Source organism: Acinonyx jubatus, chromosome D2, assembly GCF_027475565.1.
Source record: "Acinonyx jubatus isolate Ajub_Pintada_27869175 chromosome D2, VMU_Ajub_asm_v1.0, whole genome shotgun sequence".
Taxonomy (NCBI): domain Eukaryota; kingdom Metazoa; phylum Chordata; class Mammalia; order Carnivora; family Felidae; genus Acinonyx; species Acinonyx jubatus.
Genome location: NC_069393.1, coordinates 46,270,528 through 46,288,899, shown reverse-complemented (window position 1 = coordinate 46,288,899; position 18,372 = coordinate 46,270,528). Strand labels below are relative to the sequence as shown.

The following is an 18,372-nucleotide window of genomic DNA, read 5'->3' as shown; positions in this document are numbered from 1 at the left end:
GTGGAATGAGATTTATCTTTAGATTTTCATCAGATATTCCTTCCTTATTAAACACATATGAATTTGTCAGATGGTCATGGTCACTGATAATAGAAGACATTTATGTAAGCAGTAGGTAGTTTGGAAAAGAAATATGTGTAAAGGGAATGTGTTTAACCATAATCATACATTAACAAAAATTTAAAGGATAAAAATTTATATTCTTATGGATAAAAATTTATATTCTCACAAATACTTTTTTGTTGGAGCTAGATTGTTCACATTTAGAAATTATCTGCAAATATAGTTTTAAAAAATAATCCTGGGCATAAATAAATCTTTTTTAATTACCCATGGCCAATTGGTATTCTCTACATTTACTTGTTTATATAGCACTAACCTTTTTGCCTCTCCTCAAAGACAGCAGAAAGTTAAAGATATGAAACCTTGGTGTATGTGAATAGGTTAAGTTAGGTATAAGTATTTGTAGAATGTAGAGTCCTTAGGAAACTCACTTCATACAAAAAGAATGAGCCTTTAACCTGGCAACAGAAGACGTTTTATTTAACTCAAATCAGTCAGTCCCAAGCGCACTGCCTTGCTTATGAGAACTTCTCAAAAATATTTGTTAAATGCATTAGTTGGTGAGTCATTAAACTTCTTAGAAATTACTAACACAGTTTTTTAAGATAAACTTTTTAGATATAATTACATTATCTTATATCACTGAAAATGTTACACATTCATAGATATTTCCTAAATATTCTTCATGTGCCAGATAAAGCCTCTAAGTCTACTTTCCATTCAAGTATGGAATAGATGAAATCATATGAAGCAGATGGATTGATAGTATGTAGTTCTCTGTTTCAACCTGCCATTGTTATATCAGTATGCAAGTAAGTCTAATTTATAGTTCATAAAAGGTTCTTTGCGGTCAAATAGTGGTGGAAAAAATTTTTAATTATACAAATAGCAATAGTGAAAATAATAGCTAACATTAAATGATTGCATATGACATGCTAGGCACTCTACTTAGCACTTTAAATTTGATGTCTGATTTAATCCTAACCACCCAGGGAAGTGTAGATACTCTTCTTGTCTCCAGTTTACAGATCATAAACAGAGCCTCAAGAAGTTGAATAACTTGCCTCACGTCACACAGCTGGGCAGTGATGAAGTCAGGACTTGAATCCAGGTTCCCCTGACTTCAAACCACTTTTTAAAAATGTAACTCCTTTCACATAGATATTACTATAACTAGGTCTCTTTCCAGACTTTTTACCTATTTCCATCTTAAATCACTGAGAATATTCTCTGCATTTCGTTAACAATCTCCTGCAAGCATATATGTCCTTGGTTACCTCTTTCTTCTCTTAAAATCACAATCCTAAACAGCGAGCAAGCTTCTAGTTGATTGCTTTTCTCCGTATCCTTTATTGTTTGATATACTTTTTAAAGGAACTTTGAAGGCTTTCCCCCCACCAGCCTATTTATTAAATTCTCTAAGACAAGAAAATAGCACAGGTGTAGAGTAAGCTCATTAGCACATGGGCTAACATTGAACAAGCACCTAGTTCAGGGCCTGGCACACAGGAAGGCACTTGATAAATATATGTTCTTTCATTCACTGCTGTATTCCAAAACATTTTCTCTTTTAGCCAAGATTGAGTTTTCTTTCTTTCTTTTTAAGTTTATTTATTTATTTTGAGAGAAAGAGATCTGTGCGCACACAGTGGGGGAGGAGCAGAGAGAGAGAGGGAGAATCCCAGGCAGGCTCCACACTGTCAGTGCAGAGCCCAAAGCTGGGCTCGAATTCACAAAACTGTGAGATCATGACCTAAGCCAAAATCGAGAGTCAGACACTTAACTGACTGAGCCACCCAGGTGCCCCTGAGAATTAGTTTTCTAATTCTTTCACTGGAAAAAAAGAAAGCAGTAAATGATTTTGTTAAATGTCATTGGCAAGTGAGAGAACTAATTCAAATAGCTTTGGGTCTTCTAAATAAAAGCATTCCATCATTTATTGGTTACATTTACCTATTAAAATAGAGTTACGAATTTTAGTATGGCGGCAGAGTTTTACATAAACTGACAACACAACTTGGAGAGAATATTAAGTGATTTATACCTTGCTGTGTTTGATAAACTTGGGTTTAAAGCAGAAGAGTCTGTATTAAATTACTCTAAAGGTGACTTGTACAGTTCAACTTTTTTTCATGCCAGAGAGAAAGTGGGCAGGAACAGAAAACTCATTTTATCTAGGAAGCAACAGAGCGTAAGACCAGTTTTCACCATCAGAATTCAATGTGGATCTCTGAATTCTGTGGGCTCTTTTGCTACTTTTAGGCATTAGTCATCAGGTCAAACTGAAAGGGCAATCCCACAAAGTGCTTTATTCCCTTTGGAAACAGTTTGCTCCGTCTAGGCTCCACCTGTCCTATTGGACCTACGTCGTGACCTGCAAGCAGAGTTGGTTTTTAAAAGGAAGAGTCTGTTGTCTTTTATTTAACTGATACTGTGAAGCAGTGTTTAATTCTGTGAGGGATCAGCTGGGTGACACTGTAGAGGAAAATTATCTTTGTAGTTGGAAGGATTTATGACTCTAGCTTGCAAAAGTGGCATATAGCTCAGCAAGGGAAGAAAGAAATCATCTGTGAAAAGTTGTATTTAGCCATGTTAGACTCATTCAAGTAATATTAAGTAATGAATACATTTCGTAGAGGTTTCTGGATCAGAAATTGAACGAAGCAAACAGACCACCCAACAGGAAATCACCACCATTTACCCTTTTTAAAATCATTTTGTTTATGGATTTTTTTGTTATTACCCATCAACAAATTTGGAAAGAGGTTGTTATTAAACCAGAGCTTAATTAACAAAACCATTCAATACTGGCTGCTGGTATTTCTTTTTTTTTTTTTTTTTAATGTTTATTTATTTTTGAGAGAGAAAGAGAGAAGCAAGTGGAAGAGGGGCAGGGAGAGAGAGGGAAACAGAGAGTCCGTTGAAGGCTCCACGCTGTCAGCGCAAAACCAGACATGAGGCTTGAATCCATGAGCCCTGAGATCATAACCTGAGCTGAAGTTGGTCACAACCCACTGAGCCACCTAGGTGCCCCTAGATGCTGGTATTTCTAAGTTCAACATCTGGGGTAGCCTAGATAGCCCAGTTGAGAGAGTGTTAAACTGGAGGAGGAGTTCAACATCTGATCATTAATAATATTTTCTTAAGTACAGTTGACTCTTGAACAACTCAGAAATTGGGGGTGCCAATCCTCTGTATAGCTGAAAATCTACATATAACTTTTGACTCCCCCAAAACTTAACTATTAATAGCCTACTATTGACTGGAAGCCTTACTGACAGCATAAGGAGTTAATTAACACGTAGATTGTATGTTTTATGTATTATATACTGTATTCTTAAAATAAAATAAGCTAGAGAAAAAATGTTATTTAGAAAGTCATAAGAGAAAAATACATTTGCAATACTTTAGTGTACTTATCAAAAAAATCTGCATGTAAGTGGACCATGCAATTCAAACCCACCTTGTCCAAGGGTCAGTTGTATGTGTCACTTTACTTTTCAGAAATATTAGCCCCAAATGTGTCATTTTTAGTGAGGTTTTTCTTAAATCTCTTAATATAAAGAATCAGAGTAATCATAGATAACCTAATCCAATCTTTGATTTCACACATAAGGAAACTAAGGTCTGCATAATTCTTTCATTTTATTTAGTCTATCTAGTAATGTTACAATTAACATTTATTTATTTATTTTGAGAGAGAGAATGCATGCTTGTGCACAAGTCGGGGAGGGACAGAGAGAGAGAGAAAGAGAGAGAGAGAGAAAATACCAGGCAGGCTCTGTGCTGTCAGTGCAGAGCCCAACACAGGGGCCTCGATCTGTTGACCTGAGCCAGGATCAAGCTACCCAGGTTCCCCCAATTATTTTGTGGAGAAAAAAGTCATTCGTGATCCTACCTTTCAAATAGTTGTTTTCATTTTTGTACGTCCTTCCACATGAATAGTTTCATAAAAATGTATTCAAAAGTTGCCTATAACTTTGTATTTTACCTATTCAACTATATATTGTAAATATTTTTCGCATTTTCTAATATCGTCATAATAATTTGTTTAATGGCCATAAAACTGGTTGGATTGGTGTACTACAATTGAACTACTATTTTTGAATAACTTGGTAGTCCCAAGTTTTTCTCATTACACGTAATGTAGTAATAAACCTCTTTGTTATTTAATCAAATAACAAAAGAAATTTACAAAAGATGAAAATTTTGCAAAATCGTTATTACTTAATCTAAGGATAATTTTTTTTAAAAATAGGCTCCATGCCCAACGTGGGGTTTGAACTCACAACCCTGAGATCAAGAGTCTCATGCTGTACTGACTGAGCCAGCCAGACACCCCCCTAAGGACAATTTTAAGACTCTTGATTAATAATATTTTATTTTCTTCCACAAGATTCTTAAGGATCTTTTTATATTATGTTTGTTTTTAAGAGATCACAATATTACAAGACCTCAGAAAATCAGCAGTGGTACCAACTGTGTATTAATTTAAGTTAGACTAGTGGTAGATTGTCTCCAAATAAATGACTCTTTGGGAATAATAATTGTAAATTATTACTCTAGCTAACAGTATAATCTATTTCCATTATAATGAAAGACATAGTTTAATTTTATCTACTTGAGCCTGCTAAACTTGATGTTGAAGCCTGAGCTCTGTGCTCATGCATGTGTGTGCATGGATTTTTGTGACTATTCCCTTGAGTACCATCTGTTTCCCAGGTCCAGTTCTGGGCCTGTAGGTTTTTACAACTGTTTTCTTGGTTTTATTTTTCACTTTCTTTGCTTCCATCCTATATCTCTGTATTTATCTCATCACTTTCTGGCTGGGCTCTAGTTTTTACCTCTAGGTACCAGTATTTTCTTCCTGCCTCTTGCTTTTCTCAAAGCTCCCCATTGTATCCTTCAGGATACTAGAATTACCTTTGTCTTCCTTCTCTTCTTCCCTTCCCATCAAAACTCATTCTGAGATGAGTGTTCTTTGGTATTCTCTACTTATTGTCCTAAGGTATGAATGCTTCCTCTTTTTCCCTTTAAAGTTGTTTATTAATAAAAAATAAATAGCTGTCATTAGTGATTATGGTCAGGATGTGACTATAGAGTTTGAGCTGGCTTTCTTTTTATTCTTACTGCTCTGATAAATTGCCTCAAGTTCTCTGGCGGTGAGTGTGGGGGGGGAGGGATGTATTTGTTGCCAGCATGGAGCTCTTGAGAACTCCTAGTACCTTTCCCTCTGAAGTAAGAACTTGGCAACTCCACTCTTTTGAGGTCTCTATTCTTATCTGATCTTTATTTGTTACTGTAGGGGCTCATTACTGCTGTAAAAGTAAATGATTCCGTGATTAGTGACCCTGCTCTGGTCTCTAGCATTTGAGGGATATTTCTCCTTACTGCAGAAGGGAGAAGTATGGGTTGTTCCTCTAAAGGAGACTTAGAAGAGCTTGCTGCTTCTCTCTTATGTCTGACCTTGGAAATACTTGGTTTAAACAGAATAAAAGAATTTTGCATTTAATCACTATAAATATTCTTTTTTAAAGTTTTTAACGTTTATTTTTAAAAGTTTTTCTTAATGTTTATTTTTGAGAGAGAGAGAGAGAGAGAGAGAGAGAGAGTGTGTGTGTGTGTGTGTGTGTGTGTGTGTGAGCAGGGGCGGGGCAGAGAGAGAGAGGGAGACACAGAATCTTAAGCAGGCTCCAGGCTCTGAACTGTCAGTGCAGAGCCTGATGCTGGGCTCCAACTTACAAAAGGTGAGATCAGGACCTGAGCTGAAGTCAAACACTTAACCGACTAAGCCACCCAAGCGCCCTAATGTTTATTTTTGAGAGACAGAGACAGAGCATGAACAGGGGAGATGCAGAGAGAGAGGGAGACACAGAATCCAAAGCAGGCTCCAGACTCTGCGGTGTCAGTGTAGAGCCCTACACAGGGCTTGAACCCATGAACCACAAGATCATGACCTGAGCTAAAGTCGGACACTCAACCAACTAGTTGAGCCACCCACGCACCTGAAATAGTTACTCTTTGTACCTAAGTACTCTGAATTGTTTTATATCTTTTAATTTCTGATTAACTTTTTAAAGTATTATTTGATTTGTTTTGCTTAAAACACGAAATGCCGGTTAATTTCAGTTTTATAGTTTGTTTTTGTTATGGCCATTTTTCAAGATAGTTGTGGAGTTTTGGGGGTTTTTTTTAGCACAATTGGTTAGCACTTTACATTAGACTTTTCTTCTAATAATATAAATATTTCAAATTCTCTGTTGTTAGGCTCTGGTTTCACCAAGGTATGTTTGCTCATTAAAGAGGAGTCAGCCCAGATATGTAGAGATGGCAATAGGAAGAGACTAAAGCCATTCTGACAGTGTAAAAGAGAGGCGGCACTAACAGGAGGCTAAGAAATCATCATCTTCATTCATGTAGGCCTGTTGAAGAGAATTTGACAGGGAAGCAAGCGGCAAAGTTATGTGTATTCTGACAGAGTCTTTTCTCCCCCTTTGGCATAAAGGCAGAGACTCTGTCTTTTAAGAACCTGCAAAAAACCCCAAACAAACCTGAGCTCTTGGTATTTTTGATCTGAAAGAGATTTTCAGAAGCTCCATGCATCTGATTATACAGGTAATTTGTGAGTTCTAGTGTAAGCTCTGTACCACAGCATTGAATAATGGTCTGGTACCAACTTATAATTAATATCTGTCAGGATTTACAGCCTAGGAGGGGGTGGAAGGAATAGCCTTGTTAATCTATCCAGACAGTGTGTAAAATAAATTTTTATACCTTTGTGGAAACTTCAGAGAGCAATTTACTATATTTCTATGTGTGGGTTTCATGGAAGCATCTTTCTTTATCCTTGGTTTTTCTCTAGGAACATTTGTCACAGATCATTCTTTTTATTTTATTTACTATTATACATAAGCTATATTTTAGGCTTTGTTTGCTACTTTAGAGAACCCAGGGGAGATTTGCTTTGCTATTACATTAAACCTCTTAATATAGTCTGATAGTTTCAGAAAACTGAGAAAGACCAACTAGGCTGGCAGCAAAGAAATGGAAATCTACACCTTTGGGGCTTAAACTGCAGTCTTCTCATGTACAAAATTAAATGTTCCTCTAAGTAAGACTTAGCCAGTGTCCTCAGGATAGATCATACTTTTCTCAAAGTGACTAGCGAATGTTAAAATATTCTAGCTTAAAGCAGAGCTGAAACCAGAGAATCTTGGAGCTAGAGGGGACCTTAAAGATTATTTTATAACCAGGTATAGGAATCCCATACACAGTTACTAGTCTTTAAGTCCCAGTAATTGAGAGAGCAAGTGTTAAGGAAGCACAGTGGTGATAACTCTTTACCTTAATGGAAAAAATGGTGTTCAGAAGCCTTCAAATAAAGCTATATGTTAAGTGTCTTTCCTCCCTTCAGTTCCTGGTAGTTTGTAATTGGGATCCCATCAGTTCTTGAAATACCTTTGATATTTTCATTTATATTTGTTTGAATCAGACAAAGAAACTGAGACTTGTCTGTATTGGTTTAAGGGCTTTGGCCCAGCATGAAAACAAATAAATACTAGAATTGATCATTTCTTACTCTCTTCTATAATCCCAGGATTTTCTTGTTTTCCCTCTAGTTTGGCCCCTAAAAAAAAAAAAGAAAAGAAAAAGAAAAAATAGAGCATAAGCTTGGTAATAGCCACTGATCTTAGTACATCAGTCAGAAATACTGTTAGTGTCTAGTCACTCACACACTGTGATGTTTCTTTCATCCTGCAGGCTTACTGTGGATTTCTCCGTCCTGGAGTTTCTTCAGAGAATCTTTCTGCAGTAGCCACAGGAAACTGGGGCTGTGGTGCCTTTGGCGGTGATGCTAGATTAAAAGGTAAGTAAATAAGTTGTTGTAAGAATGATAAGCATTTTGACTACAGAGAAAAAGTCCTTCAAACTTGGATTTCTAATGTTCTGTTTTATACAATAAGAGACCACAAAGATTGTAGAGAAAAACAGTATTTGACACCATCCTCTTTTTCCTTATTGTATTTAAAGGAATACTTATTTTTATTTGCTATTTCCCTGTAAAGATCTCTTTAGTCTACCAGACCAGTATTTAGTTGAATAGAGGGATGGAAGAGTCCAGAATGACTATGAAGTTTCAAACCAAAGTACCCGTTAAGCACTTTCCTTCACAGAAGTGATTTTGATAGAGCAATTTCGTTGACTCACTCATTCACCAAACTTGTGAGGCATCTGCTATGTTGTAGGCACTGTGGTAGACTCTGAGAATGCGAAGGTGAATAAAATGTAGTCCCTGCTTTGGAATTCACAATTTGGCATATGAGAGAGAAGCATAGAAAATGCAATATAGTAGTGAATGCTTTAGTAGAGGTGCACATATGTGGGAGTACAGCTTGGGAGAGCTGCATGAAGAACATAGATAAGGAGCCACTTGGGTACCCAAGAAGGATAAACATTTCTTACATTTTATTGTTTATGGTAGAAAAATCACAAAATCTGATCAAAGCTACTGGCCATTTACCAAATTATGACATTTACTTTACTCTCAAAAGTATCAGTCGTAGAAAATCGTATTGTATCATTACTTAAGAAGGATACTGTTCTGTGTCAACCCAACTGGTCTGTCGTCAACTAGGTGTGCTGCAATACAATCCTGGCATGAACTACCTGGAGTTAGTGCAAATTCCACAGGTTAAGGGCAAAGTCCTCCATAAGACCACCTCTACTTCAGACTCTAGCTGCAAGTCTGGGGGCAGGGTGTCCCCAGGCCACCTACATCTCTGACCAACTGGCTACCAATCTAGGAGGTTCCCACAAGCTCCTTCAGATTTGATAATTTACTAGAATGACTCATAGAGCTCAGGAAGGTGCTACTACATTTTATTATAAAGGATACACATAGGGTGAGATCTGTGAGGGAATACAGAGCTTCCATGCCTTCTCGCTGTGGTGTCAGGGCACATCTCTCTCCTCATACATCAGTGTGTTCGCCAACGAGAAGCTCCACTGACCTTTGATGTCCAAAGTGTTTTTGCTTGTTTGTTTTTTAAGTAGGCTGCACACCTCAGCATGGGGCTTGAACTCATGACCCTGACATCCCGATGTCCAAAGTTTTTATTGGGGCCTCATTATATAGGTATTGTTGATTAAATCATTGGCCCCATTATTGAACTCAGTTTCAACTCTCCTTCCATTTGCTGGAAGTCAGTGGCTGAAAATCCCAATCCTGTAGCTATGTAGGGGCTCACCCAGAGTCCTCCTTAGCATAACAAAGACATTCAGGAAATTCCGAGGTTTTTTAAATTCTTTGTTATACTACAGTTAATAAAGTAATAAAATAAAACAGAAAACAGCCAACTGGCCTTGATAGCCAAACTAGATATAGATAAAAATCTACCTCGCTGGGAATAAAATAGTTGAGTCTGTCATTATTTATGAGTATGTTATCTTTGTAAAAATGTCACATTTATTATTTTTTTAATCCAGAAAAATATTATGAAGTGTGTAAAAATCATCAGAGTTCATTGTTAACGTTTTTGGCGATCATCTTTTCAGATATTCCTATTAACAATCTGTGTAACCATTTGACATTAATAACATAACACCAGTCTATGCTCTGACCTCTTCTTTTTGAAAACCATACAAATGTAAATGTACTGTCAACATTTTTAATAGCTATATAGTATTCTGTTGTATGTATTTCTACTTACCATAATTTATTTCACTGGTTCTCCCTTTATAGACAGTTGGTTTATTTTCTTAATCTTATAAGCAATACTGCAGTATATAATTACATATGTTATATATGATTATTTTCTTAGGATTAATTCCTAGAAGTGAGATTAATAACCCAAAGGCATATATACTTTATATTTTGATACTTGTTGCAAGTTATCCTTCTGAAAGGTTATATCAATTTCTGTTGTCTTCCCTGCATAAGAATCCTCACTAACAAGGGATTTTTGTCAATTTTCAACGTTTATTTATTTTTGGGACAGAGAGAGACAGAGCATGAACGGGGGAGGGGCAGAGAGAGAGGGAGACACAGAATCAGAAACAGGCTCCAGGCTCTGAGCCATCAGCCCAGAGCCTGACGCGGGGCTCGAACTCACGGACCGCGAGATCATGACCTGGCTGAAGTCGGACGCTCAATCGACTGCGCCACCCAGGCGCCCCTCAATTTTAAAAATTTCTCTGAGGTTCAACAGTTTTTATATGTTTATTGGCCATTTTTATTTGCTCTGTGAATTGTTTTTTTCACTCTTCTGCCCATTTAGCTCTTTGGAAATAGTTTTGACTTTTCAATGGATAGTAATAACTCTTTGTATATTAGGAAATATTGGGGCATCTGGCTGGTTCAGTCAGAAGAGCATGGGACTCTTGATCCTTGGGGTCATGAGTTCGAGCCCCATGTTGGGTGTAGAGATTACTTAAAAATAAAATTAAAAAAATATATATCATTAATTGTTATATTATGTTGCAGGTATTTTTTCATTTATTTCAGCCTGTTGGGTTGTTGTCACGTGGACTTAATTTTTATGTGTTTACATATTTGTGGCATGCTTAGAGAAATCTTTTCCTTCATTCTAAAGGCTTTCACCCACATTTTTTTCATAATCAGAAACAAAACCTGCATGTTATTATTTTCAGTGTTTTGAAAATCTATAGAAGAAAGAATTTTTAGGTTTTATGAAATTATTTATCATCCTCAATTTGAGGAAACCTGTTTTTCATTCTGGGCTTATTGATCTTATGGCAGACGATTTTGCTGTTTTTCTGTGAAGTAAAATGAATGAGTAGATTCGTATCATCAATCCAAAAAACCAGGTCTGCCATAAGCTTTGGTCATTTGTGATGGACAATTTGAGAAGCTTTATAAATGTCTTCCTTTCCTTTCTTTTCTTTGTGGCATAAAAATATTTTTCTCCGATTACAGTTTTGTTTCCCCTTGGTGAGTACCAAGCATAGTATTCAAAGAGTTTCATTATATAGTTCATTTTCCCCATTATTGAGATTTAAACTTAACAGTGACCTTTTGACAATTCCCTCTCCTTCATTCACTTGAATAATCATAAAAATTAGAAGTAGTTATTTATCCTTTAGTGGGGAATTGTTTACTGAAACTGATTTTGAAAAGAAAGATACTGTGATACATCTATGTAACGAAATATTATGTAGACATTGGAACTATTGCAGAAATACAACTGCCGACATGGAAGTATGTTTTTAGAATACTGCCGAATGGGGGAAATACATAGTATATGTATTATAAACAATTCTGAAAATCAAATGATAAATATAAAATATCACAAATTTGAGATTCTCTGTGTTCATCTGTTTATGTGCAAAGATTAGCTATGGTTGTCTCTAGGTGAGTGATATAGATTTTTTTTTTAATTTGTACTTTTCTGTTTTAAGCTTATATTGTTTCTGTAACAAAAAGTCTTAGTAAAAAATTTTCTGACGACATGGATAGACCTTGAAGGCATTTTTATGTTAAGTGAAATAAGTGAGAGAGAAAAAGGCAAATAGTGTATATCTCACTTTTATGTGGAATATTAAAAACAAAAACAAAACACCTAGCTCATAGATACAGAGAACAGATTGGTGGTTTCCAGAGGTGGGGTATGGGGGTGGGTGAAATGGGTGAAAGGGATTAGAATGTACAAACATCCAGTTATAAAATGAATAAATCATGGGTATATAATGTATAACATTGTGACTATAATTAGTAATAACTGTATTGCATATTGGAAAATTGCTTAAAGAGTAGATGTTGAAAGTTCTCATCACAAGTAAGAATAATCTTGTAACTGTGTGGTGATGGGTGTTAACTATACTTATTGTGATAATCATTTCTTAATATGTACAAATACCAAATCATCATAGTGTATATTTGAAAACTTACATAATTTTATATGGCAGTTATATCTTAGTTAAGAAAAACAGCCATCAAGACATTATAAACTCCTCTTTTATAAGCTCACTTTCTCATCAGTCACATAGTAGACATGGGCAAAGCGGGCATTTAAATCCTAGATGAATCTCCAAAAGAAGAGAGTACCAATAAAGAGATGTTTGCTAATGACCTGGTATTAGGGAGGTAGAGCAGGTGCATAGAAAGGAATCAAGAAGCTATGGTCCACTTGAGAGTATGAGAGATGATACAAGGTTGGAAAAGTTGGAAAGCTAAAACCCTTTGAGAGCAGATAAAGACACAGCCAATATTAACTTTTTCTTGACTGGCCATCTTTTTCTGTCCCTAGGTCTTACCAAACCTTTCAGGAAGACTCTTTGAGCCATCAGATGCTTATCCCTACCTTAATAGAGAAAGAAGGAAGGAAGGATAGTTTTTAAAAAAACCATGGAGAGCAAACATGGGCATATGCAGATCCTTAAACTTCTATTTCTTTTATTAGCAATAAGACTACATATTTGTTAATATGCTTTCTGCCTAACTATACAGGAGGATTGCAATTTACAACAATTTGATTTTGAACTGTTTTCATTATACATTCTGCTGACAACTTGTTAAGATAATATGTTTCATATATTCATTCATTCAACAGACATTTACTAACAACTTTCTGCCCCAAAGCAGCCCATGTCCCTAGAACTAGAGGGTAGAAAAGAAGGGACATGGGGAAGAGGGAGGGGTTTGGTGCCTGTCGCCCACCAGCAGCCAGTCATCTCCTGTGTGCCTGTGCTACCATGTGGGCTCTCTCTGTCCTCCTCCTGGCCCTTCATCTTTCTGAGCACCCTGTGGAAGCCTATGAAAAAGAGCTTTTGAGTGAGTGTGAACTCTCTATTTCTCGGGCTCCTGATTATTCCAAAGTAACCCCCCCCAGTCTACACTTGGCTTTTAAATTTTATGTTAAAGTTTTAGCTGTTTTATTCTTACCCATTTGTATGGTGCTTACCTCTGTCTCCTGTGCTCTTTCAAAGATCATAGTTTGTATCTTCTTGGAGGGGGTTGTCATACTTTGATTGCCTTGCAACAACACAGCTCTCTAGTAGACTCAGGAAGAGTGTAAGATTCTGTAGGTTACTTGGCATTTTTTCATTGTTAGAAGTAGGTTCTTTTTGTGGCTTTATTCATCCCATCTCAGTTAGAGACTGAAGTGGGCTCTGCTCTAAGGGTGCCACCAGATATCCATGAGATTTTTAGGAGATAATTTAAAACCATTTTGAAATGGTTGGTTTAAAAATAAAATGGTTTCTTTACCTCTTTTTTTAAAAAAAATTTATTTTTGAGAGAGAGAGAGACGGAGCATGAGTTGGGGGAGGGGCAGAGAGAGAGGGAGACACAGAATCCAAAGCAGGCTCCCGGCCCCTAGCTGTCAGCACAGAGCCTGATGTGGGGCTCGAACCCATGAACTGCGAGATCATAACCTGAGCTGAAGTTGGATGCTTAACTAACTGAGCCACCCAGGCTCCCCTCTTTTACCTATTATTTAAAAAAAAATTTTTTTTTTGGAGCTACTCTTGGTGGCATAACAGTTGTTGTAGATGCTATATTGGTACATGAAAAGATGTCTCTGAATGATGTAGAACTTATTCTATGTCTATGAGATTCTATACTTATTAGCTCAGACCCTGTAGCCCTCTAATTTTGTCTGCTTGCTTTGTGAAGGTATTGAGTGGTACTCTAAAGTTCTATTATGTTTTTGTCAATTCTTCCTTCCATTTCCTTCAATGTTTATTTTTTATATCTCTCCATACTGTGTTACCTGACTTGAGAAAATTATGCCTTTGCTAGTTTACTGTAATTAAAGGTATCTTGATGTTGTACTCCTGTGTATTTTCTTTTCTATACCCATTCCCTACCTTAGCTACCTAAAAGTGATTTGCAAGTAAAATATGCTCAAGGAATTTCTCTTTAACAAATTTATTCAACAACCCTGTATGCCTTTCATTAATCTAGGGTTTTGCACATTCTTCTGAAATTGCCTGTTAGCATCTGCCTAATTCCCTGTATTCCTTTAAGACTGCACTCTAGGGGTGCTTGAGTGGCTCAGTCGGTTAAGTGTCCGACTTCGGCTCAGGTCATGATCTCGAGGTTCGTGGGTTCAAACCCTGCATCAGGGTCTGGGCTGACAGCTTGGAGCCTGGAGCCTGCTTCAGATTCTGTGTCTCCCTCTCTCTGCCCCTCCCCTGGTAGCGCTGTCTCTCTCCATCTCACAAAAATGAATACATATTTAAAATGAAAAAAAAAGACTGGGGCACCTGGGTAGCTCAGTTGGGTGAGCGTCTGACTTCGGCTCAGATCATGATCTCACAGCTTGTGGGTTTGAGCCCCGTGTGCTGACAGCTCAGAGCCTGGAGCCTGCTTCGGATTCTCTGCCTCCCTCTCTCTCTGCCCCTTCCCTACTCGCATTCTGTCTCTGTCTCTCTCAAAAATAAATAAACATTAAAAAAAAAAAAAAAAAAGACAGCACTCTAGTGTTAACTATTCCACAAAGATCCTCCTTCCTGTCCTACCTATACCCAACTGCCAACACTGCAACCAAGTTCTGTATTAGGATTCTTTAGTTTTAAGATATGCTAATCTACCTAATCACTTAAGCCTGAATGGCCACTGTCTACTGATATGGCAGAGAAAGACTGGGTAGATTTGGCCTCAGGGATTACTGGATCCTAGGATCAGACACTTCCTCTTGTGTGTTGGTTTCTCCAATGCCTGCTTCTCTGAAGATGATAGCTTCATTCTCTTCTATTTCCATTGGTTATCTCTCCATGGCAGGAGCTGGAGACCAAACAGTTCCAGGTTTACAGTACTGCAACTTGAGTGACCCTAGTGGAAAGGAGAACTCCTCCATTTAAAAATTGGGCCAACTTAGATCACTTTCCTATCTCTTGAACCAAATCCTTGTAGTCAGCAAGTCAGTAAACACTGGTCACATGCCCAGTGAGATTCAGAAATTTTTCAGTTGATTTTTTTTTTTTATTTTTTTAAGTTTATTTATTATTGAGAGAGAGAGAACACAAGCCGGGGAGAGGCAGAGAGAGAGAGGGAGACACAGAATCCGAAGCAGGCTCCAGGCTCCGAGCTATCAGCACAGAGCCTGATGCGGGGCTCAAACCCATAAGCCGTGAGATCATTACCTGAGCCGAAGTCAAACGCCTAACCGACTAAGCCACCCAGGTGCCCCTCAGTTGATTTTTATTGCATATTTATATTAAATGAAAATTTCTCTGAAATTATAGAAACTTTTTGTAAATTTATTTTCCTTCATACCTTATATCCCATTGACACCAAACTTAAATAATGTGTTTACTGGTTGTTTTGCTATTTTGGAATCAAGATAGCTAAACTCCAGAAAAATCATTGATCTAGAAAAGATAGGAACCTGGACAGTTCTGAGAAATCATTTTCTACCATGCTATCATTGACCCAGCCTATCCCTCTGGCTGGGGTTTGTGGGAGGTCTTTTTGTAGAACTGGGGAAGAGGTGACTGTCAATAAAAAAATGGAAGGTTAGAATAGAAATATGGGCCAGTTCAGTTCAGTTTTTCTTACCACAGGCTTCTTATCACCTTGCTTCCTTCTGTCAGAACACACCATACTCCATTTCTTTCTCAGCCTTTTGCTCTTACACACTTGAATAAGAATATTCCTTTCTTAACACTTCTACATTGTCCTCTTCTGTGGGCCCAGTGTCTAGAATGGGGTCTTGTATATGATAATGCATTCAAGGTGTCTAGAGTGAGTGGAATGGTTGTCATCAGCACCTCAGAGGCCACTTAGTTAGTAGATCTGGGAAATGGCTTTGGGAAATTTTAACTGTCTGGGAGATACTGATGATCAGCCATGTTTAACAAAGACTACATTCTCTCCTTTAGTTTGCATGGTTACCCTTCAATTTGTAGCCACATTTTTAAGATAAGGAAACCAAGGTTCAAAAAGAGGCTAGTAAAAAAGCCCAAAGAGAGACCTAGTAGGAGTCAGAATCAAAATTCACATTTAGCCTTTCGGAAAAACCAGTGTGGTGTTGTTGTATCGTTGTTGTTAGTTGAGAATGTCTACAAACATTCTATGTTCCAGAAATTGTTATACTAAGTGCTTTCCTTACATATATTAGCTCATAACAATGTATTAGGTAAGCTTTATTTTTATCTTTATAGGTGAAATAGTCAAGGCAGAGAGAGGTAAGTAGCCCAATGTCACAAGGATAGCATGCAGCAATGTTAGGATACAAACCAGGGTTGATGCCCTAGGCCCCAGTGTCTGCACTCTTGCTGTTTAATCTTCATTGGCCACAAATTCTGAATCTGGATCTGGATTTGGGATTTGCCATTCTAGAGATGGTTGAATTCTTGAAGAGAGAGTGCATTTATTTTTTTTTTAATTTTTTTTTTAACGTTTTTATTTATTTTTGAGACAGAGAGAGACAGAGCATGAACAGGGGAGGGGCAGAAAGAGAGGGAGACACAGAATCGGAAGCAGGCTCCAGGCTCTGAGCCATCAGCCCAGAGCCCGATGCAGGGCTCGAACTCATGGAGCGCGAGATCATGACCTCAGCTGAAGTCGGACGCTTAACCGACTGAGCCACCCGGGCACCCCGAGAGAGTGCATTTAAAGCAGGTGGAAGGATCAACGATGGGGCCTTTAGTAATATTCACGTGGCGGGGGGGGGGGGGGGGAGGTGGAAGTTGCCGGTGATGTTGATTAAAAACAGTAGCCAGAGAACAAGACCCCAACTACAGAATAAGAGTTGGCTGAGAAGAGTGAGCAAAAAGCCATGAGCTTTCAGCGTAACTGGGTGTGAGAGCACAAAAAACACCTTGGGTTTCATTAGAAAAACATCAGCAACACTTTCAAATCTATACTATTTGGTTTATTTGCCAGCATGCATTTAAATAATGTAAACAACATGAGGAAATTCTTCGGACTGGCACATGGTATGTTGCTTGGAGTAGAGCAGAATGACTTGGCATGACAGGTTTGCAGAGTAGGGGTTGAGGGAGTGCGTCTGAGTCAAGACTGCCAGGGTTCAACCCTCAGATCCACTGCTTTTTGGTCTGTGACCCTAGACAAACTGCTTAAACCTTTTGATACCTATATTGCCTTATTTTCAAAATGGACGTAATACTTACATTTACCTTATTCAGATTTTGTAAGGATTAACTGAGTTAATTCTTGTAAGTCTTGAGTTTGTGCTTTTTAAAGCTTCTAGAACCATTCAGCATGCTTAAGAACTTGGTGGTAGCAGTTGTTACTAATATTACATGCTGATGGCCTCAAACCACACCTGTGGTATGCATATCCATCATTTTACTCATTTTTGGTTTGGTTCATTTGTTGCAAGAGGACCTTATGAATTGCTTTTTGATGTCATTTATATTTATTTGAATTTTCTTCATAGCTTAACATTGATGCCAAAAAGAAAATTAAAACCCAGCTCCCTGCAGGTTAATTTAAGTGATTATTTTGGCACCTAGTTGTGCTTGAAGTTAGAATTTGATGCTTTTATAACATACTTGGAATCAGTCCACATACCCTATTAGATTTGTGATTTATTCTCATCTAACTTGTGATGCAAGAGAATTCACCTAAATCATGAGACTTAATTATTTAGATTTGCAAAGTTCCTGAGGATGTTGTACATAATAAGGTCTGAAAACAGTTCTGTTTAAAATTATCTTTTGTTAGTGATTACTGATATATAGAGTCAAGATTATATTTCTGAAAATTTCACTTGTGTATTTATAGTCTAATATCCAGTGCAAGGAGAAAAATTATAGCAGGGATTATGGAATTCTACACTCTGAAAGAGTCTTTAGGGATCGTCTGATCTAACTCCTTCATAGCATAGCTGGGAAAAATGCAGGCAAGGGAGTTAAGTGAGTTGACCAAAGTCATAGATCCTAGATAGCTAGCAGATGGGTAAGGACTGAACTCAGGTCTCCAGTCTGTAGTCCCAAACTGTCTGGCACATGCTCAGATTGCAGTGTGTACCCAAATAGAAATGGATGTGAAACCAAAAATGTGGTGAGAATTGGTTTCTGTTATTAAGATCTGGCCTTTTTTTTTTTTTTTAATGTTTGTTTATTTTTGAGAGAGACAGAGCCAGAATGTGAGTAGGTTAGGGGCAGAGAGAGAGAGGGAGACACAGAATCTGAAGCAGGCTCCATGCTCTGAGCTGACAGCATAGAGCCTGAAACGGGGCTCAAACTCACGAGCTGTGAGATCATGACCTGAGCCGAAGTCGGACGCTCAACCGACTGAGCCACCCAGGCGCCCCATGATCTGGCCTTTTTTTTTTTGTAGCTCTGTCAAGCTTAGCTCCAGCATTTTTAAAATAAATT

The 18,372-nt window shown here is 37.6% G+C and overlaps 1 protein-coding gene across 5 annotated transcripts in view; it reads left to right on the top strand.

The window, feature by feature from the left end:
- PARG (poly(ADP-ribose) glycohydrolase) overlaps positions 1 to 18,372 on the top strand; it is a 130,519-nt gene that overhangs the window by 102,810 nt on the left and 9,337 nt on the right. For all 5 annotated transcript variants that reach the window (XM_053207238.1, XM_053207235.1, XM_053207234.1 and 2 more), the window contains one exon: positions 7,825 to 7,930. In XM_053207238.1, the coding sequence (XP_053063213.1) occupies positions 7,825 to 7,930 (106 nt within the window). The remainder of the gene's footprint in view (positions 1 to 7,824; positions 7,931 to 18,372) is intronic.